The sequence below is a fragment of the Notothenia coriiceps genome, unplaced genomic scaffold (genome assembly GCF_000735185.1).
Source record: "Notothenia coriiceps isolate Sejong01 unplaced genomic scaffold, NC01 NC01_scaffold00018667, whole genome shotgun sequence".
Lineage (NCBI taxonomy): Eukaryota > Metazoa > Chordata > Actinopteri > Perciformes > Nototheniidae > Notothenia > Notothenia coriiceps.
The window spans coordinates 4,731-10,407 of record NW_011351368.1 but is presented as its reverse complement, the minus strand read 5'-3'; the positions used below and the strand labels follow the sequence as shown (position 1 = coordinate 10,407).

General features: G+C 42.5%; 1 protein-coding gene across 1 annotated transcript in view; it reads left to right on the top strand.

Moving 5' to 3' along the window:
• The window catches only part of LOC104951196 (PR domain zinc finger protein 1-like), a 12,677-nt gene that overhangs the window by 3,180 nt on the left and 3,820 nt on the right, over positions 1-5,677 (top strand). Inside the window, exons 2-4 of the mRNA XM_010777834.1 lie at positions 419-733; positions 2,945-3,064; positions 3,810-4,062. Of these exons, the coding sequence (XP_010776136.1) occupies positions 419-733; positions 2,945-3,064; positions 3,810-4,062 (688 nt within the window). The remainder of the gene's footprint in view (positions 1-418; positions 734-2,944; positions 3,065-3,809; positions 4,063-5,677) is intronic.

Here is a 5,677-nt window from a genome sequence, read left to right as displayed (position 1 = left end):
CCCCCCCCCCTCATTGACTCACCCCTCACAATAATCACAGCTCTTCCTTCATCTCTCTGTCTGTTGTATCTTTTGTCCTCCTCCTTTCTTCCCTCTAGATTTCTTATCTTCTCATATCTCCTATTTTTATTTCTTCACACTCTTGTCTCTGCTTTCTTTCGTTCCGTCTGTTTCTCTCCTTTTCTTATAGTTGTTTTAAAATGTGGTTCACTTTCATTTAATATAGCCATGTTTTATTTTTACTATTTCCCTGTTGTCTGTTGAATTACAAGAAAAACCGTAAAAAAATAATTTCAAAAGTCATGATTTGAAATGAGGGGCTCTCCCTATCAGGGTGTTACGGTTCTAAATGAAGGTCTGCAAGAAAAAAAATGAATTAAAATATCTAATATGTCTCTCTCTCTTTGTCTCTCAACAGGCGACCTCTCATAGCTCGGCCATGTTGACCAGTGAGGGGGCGCACACCATGGAGCAGGAAGAAGCCCACCACGGAGCCAAGATTGCAGCCACAGCGACCACCACCACCGCCAGCTCCGGCTCAGAGACGATGACCGACGTGGACATGGAGACGGAGATGGACGACGCAGACATGACCCGGTGGACGGAGGCCGAGTTTGAGGGGAAGTGCACGTACATGGTCAAGGATACGGACGGCGACGCCATGACGACGACGAGAGCGGAGGCCTCGCTGCCCCGAAACCTCGCCTTCAAACACCCGGCCGACAGCAAGGAGGTCAGTCAGAAACACACACACACACACACACACACACACACACACACACACACACACACACACACACACTGAAAAAACTGTAGCATTGACTTTAATTAAATGTTTCATGTAAAAAAAATCACATAGCTGTATTAGGTTGGCTGAAAGCAATAATAACATAAAGAATAATAACTGAGTTGAACCTATTTATACTTAAGATTATTACTGTCAACTAACTTAAAACTGTGATGTGTAATCCGTTGACATAATACATTTAATTAAAGTCAATACTTCAGTTTTTTCAGTGCACACACACAGAAACTTTCTCTACAGTCTCCATTATTCTCACACCATCTGCACACACTCGTGAGTCAGATGTCGGTCATGTAATGAAGAGGGGGTCTTGTCTCGCCATAAAATTCCACACACACACACACACACATTACAGACAGGAATCTGTGTGAGAGTGAAACGCCTGAAGCAAAAACACACAGAAAAAATCTCATGCATTACATGTCACGTCAGACGGCTGCAGTTCCTGTGCCTGCAGACAGGGGGCGAAGTTTCTTTTAAATCACGCCAAACGGCAGATTTGTTTTTGCCCCTTAGTGACATTTAATGAGGTTTTAATGTCAATTTAAACGCCTCAGATTTTCACAAGTTAAATATGTATTGCCCTTTAAGGTTTTTGTATTTAAAAAGGAATCTGTGTGCTTTGAAACCTGGAGATTTGATGGCAAATTGGACACATTTTGAAAGGCAGAAACAGTAGCTTGTAAGATCACAGATGACTTGTGGTGAGAAATCCCAGTTTTTGTTACCAGGCAGAAAAAAAAGATCTGATTTGCAAGACCCATTTCCTCTGTAAATATTTCTTAACTAAACAAACAGCAACCTTGTGACTTTTTTCACAAAGCTGCACCGATAAAGTTCTAGCCATCGATCCAACTGGAGGTTAAAAAGTCAAAATGTCAACGCGTCAAAGGTTGAAACTGAGGTGTGATAACAGCGAGGGACAGAAAGGTTTCTCTGGTAAAATGAACGAGTGAAAAACAGAAGGGGGTTTTGAAAGTTGAAACATAAGCATTAAATCACAAAAAACTTTAATTATAAAACTAAGAAACACAAGACGAATGGGAACAAAAACATTCAAATGAACCTTAAAAACTATAATGTATGTATATTAAACAGATTTTAAGTACTTTGAGTAAGTCCCCTGATGTTACGGTGGATTTAAGCGTTGTTTCTCAGACTGCAAGTCAATGGGGTTGAGGCCATTTTCACACTTTTTGAGTTTGTTTGCAAGCTTTAAGTGGCGTGATCGCATAGATTTTCTCATCAGGGGCTTATCTGCTGCTGCAGGAAACTGAGGAAAGAAGCAGGGAGAGAAAGACGCTGATATGCTATCAGCTAACATTTATCTGGACCCGGAGAGGAAGAAGGGAAAGGCTGAGGATGGGAGTTTGATCAAAGAAGATTTGGGTCAAAGGAAGAAGCATTGTAAAAGTCTGTTAATAAGTCAAAAACACTTCATGTCTGGAGAGGGGGGGGAGAAAGGGGGATTTCCCATGTCACCAGGGGTTTGGAAAAGAAGCCTGTTTGTGTGCGCCATGCATGAATAAAATGTGTGTGTGTGTGTTTCTCCACCATTCACGACTGGAGCCTGGCGTCTAGTCGCTACATAATCCCTCTCTCTTCTCTCACTCATCCTCCCTTTTTTCTTCTTTGATTGAATTAGGAAATAAACAAAGGAGAACACTTTTTTCTTTTTGAGTATTTGGATGTTATTTGAAGCTTCTGAAGGAGCAGCAGTTTTAGTTTGATGTGGCGACGAGTGGAGGTGTGACGAGAGAAAGAGAGAAGAGGTTTTACAGTTTTTCCTACAACCACACACACACACACACTCTGAATGAAGTGTGAAGTGGGTCCATTAATCATCGTGTGAGTTGACGGCTGATTGAACATATAAGACTTAATTAGACTGATGGATTTGCACAACAGCATGAAACACACACATTCCACAACTACAGTAAAAACCTTATTGTCCATGTGTGTTATTTTAAAGAGAGCATCGTATTTCCATGAGCAGTTCATAACAATCTATCATTCTGTCATTAAAAGCATGTACATTTGACTTTAGCCATTCACCAGACACTTTGAAGGCTGCACACGTCACACACTTCAAACAGCCCTCCGATCTCTTGTGTAACCTGTGTGTGTGTTTCTGTGCAGGTTTTCGGTGTGTGCAGCAGGGAGTACATCCCCAAAGGAACTCGCTTCGGACCCCTGGTGGGCGAGATATACACGGCCGACAGCGTGCCCAAAGACGCCAACCGGAAGTACTTTTGGAGGGTGAGTCCTCAAACAGAAAAACACACACACACACACTTCCTCAGAAGCAGGAGGGTCCCCTTCCTGTGACGTCACACACGTCTTCACTCAGTGGAACAGGAAACGGGGCTCGCTGTTTTTTCTGTGTTGTTGAGACAGAGAGATGGGGATGTGATGTCACATTCGCACAAATAACATGTCACAGTGTGGTTCCTGTAAGTCCAAACACACACACACACACACACACACACACACACACACACACACACACACACACACACACACACACACACACACACACACACACACACACACACACACACACACACACACACACACACACACACACACACACACACACACTGTTTGACACTCTCCATCATACCGGTAAATTCTGAGTGAGAGTACACACATCTGTGCATGAAGAGAAAGAATGACCATGCTTCCAACCACAAGAAAGCGGTTCCATTCATGCTCATATCTCACTTTCTCACACACACACACACCCACACACACACCCACACACAGAGAAAGAGGTTAGGTTAAAAGAGTTGGTTCTTCACCCCACTGTCCGTCTGAGGCAGGTGACGATTAAAAAAATATGGAGAAATTAATGAGGAAGGTTCAGTTCACTTTCTCCATTTTGTTGCGCCTGTCATTACACGGTACTTCATTTAGTCCTTAAGTCAGTGTGTCAGCAAAGTCCTTCAAAGGAATTAAATAATGATTTTCCTTAAACTCACACCTCTTCCCTCTCTCGCTCCAGATCTACGAGGACCGGGAGTTCCACCACTTCGTGGACGGGCTGGACGAGAGCCGCTCTAACTGGATGCGCTACGTGAACCCGGCCCACTCAGAGGCGGAGCAGAACATCGCCGCCTGTCAGAACGGGATGGAGATCTACTTCTACACCGTGAAGCCCGTCCCCCCCGGCACCGAGCTGCTCGTCTGGTACTGCCACGACTTCGCCCGGCGCCTCCACTACCCGCCGTCCGGGGAGCTGATGATGCAGAAACTAAGTGAGTGTCTATTCTGTCTCTTAAAGAAGAAAAAAAGGGAAATAATCAGACTTTAATTTTGAAAGGACGGGGGATTTTTGTTTTATTGCTCTAACTTGGTTTAATAAATAACATAAAATCAATAGACAATGCAGGTGTGTGTTAGGATGTGTGTGTGGGTGTGTGTGTGTGTCTTGAGTGGGTCCTGTCGCCGCTCTTAAAGCCTAACAGTGTTTTAGAGTGTAGCCGTGTCTCCTTCCTCTCTGCATGTTAGCCTGTTATTATCTCACACACACACACACACACACACACACACCACCCTACAAGATCAACAACCTTTCATCTGTGTGTGTGTGTGTGTGTGTGTGTGTGTGTGTGTGTGTGTGTGTGTGTGTGTGTGTGTGTGTGTGTGTGTGTGTGTGTGTGTGTGTGTGTGTGTGTGATTACACAGACAGGGGGATATGGCCCCTAATGCCACAGTCTTACACACTTAAAGACCCCGCTTTTAACATGAAAGCTCACATTCACACACACGGCCTTGCTCAACCTCAATAAAAGGAGCAGAGAGAGTGTGTGTGTGTGTGTGTGTGTGAGTGCATGACTGTCTGTGAGTGACCTTTTGATGAGGAAAAAGGTCTAAAATTCAGCGCCAAATTTCTCCTTTACTCATCAAAAATACTTTTGCTTTTCTTATGTTAACTTTCAAAAAAACTAAATTAGCCCCTGCTGCTAATATTCACCAAAAAACTAAATATACACATTTTAAAATAACATCATAAATGACAATTATTTTTAAATGTATGTTATTTGTTTGGCAGAATCAGAAAAAATTAGCTTTGGTTTATAATGGCATTATAGTAAGAGGAATAACTTTTTTAATAAAGCAACAAAACAAACATTTAAAAATTAAGAAAAACATATTAACAAGATCAAATCAAGTTTTATTTATATAGCACATTTATAAAAGATTTTTGGTCGAGCCAAAGTGCTGTACATATAATAAAAAATAGCCTACAGTAGAGACACTTTACAGCTAATACAATAAGCACAGATTGTTCAGTATTTAGTTTAAAAATTAAATGTTATATTGTAAATTAAAATAATAAGCAATACTTATATAATAAAAATACATGCAACATTGAAAGTGGAAGAGCTGTGAGGCAGCATTAAACAAACAGCAAGCTAAATATAAAAACTAATGTGCCTAACTTATTAGATATATATTGATTAACTCGTTTATTTAACACAGAGACATTGCACATGTAAACATTGTTCTCTATATGAACCAATAGGCTCATCATCTGTTAACCCTGGACATATATTGCAGTCCCCCCTTAAAACGAATTATCATAGATGAGAATGAGCTTTTCAGTGCAAAGGGGCACAGATGTGTGCATGCAGGAGTGAAGTCACATGACACAGCGCACCAACTGCACTTCAGCTGTGGATCAAAGGGAGGGGGAGCTGAGCGGGAAACAATGAGAGGGGCTCAGGGGCTTCCAGGTGTGACTGCAGGCTAATGGCAGTGTAAAGGTGGAAGGGGATCCAAAGACCCAGCCTCAGCGACTCCACTGCCCAGGGAAAAATGCGCATGACCTGGGGGAGAGAGGCAGGAGGTATAGCCTCAAACCCCCCC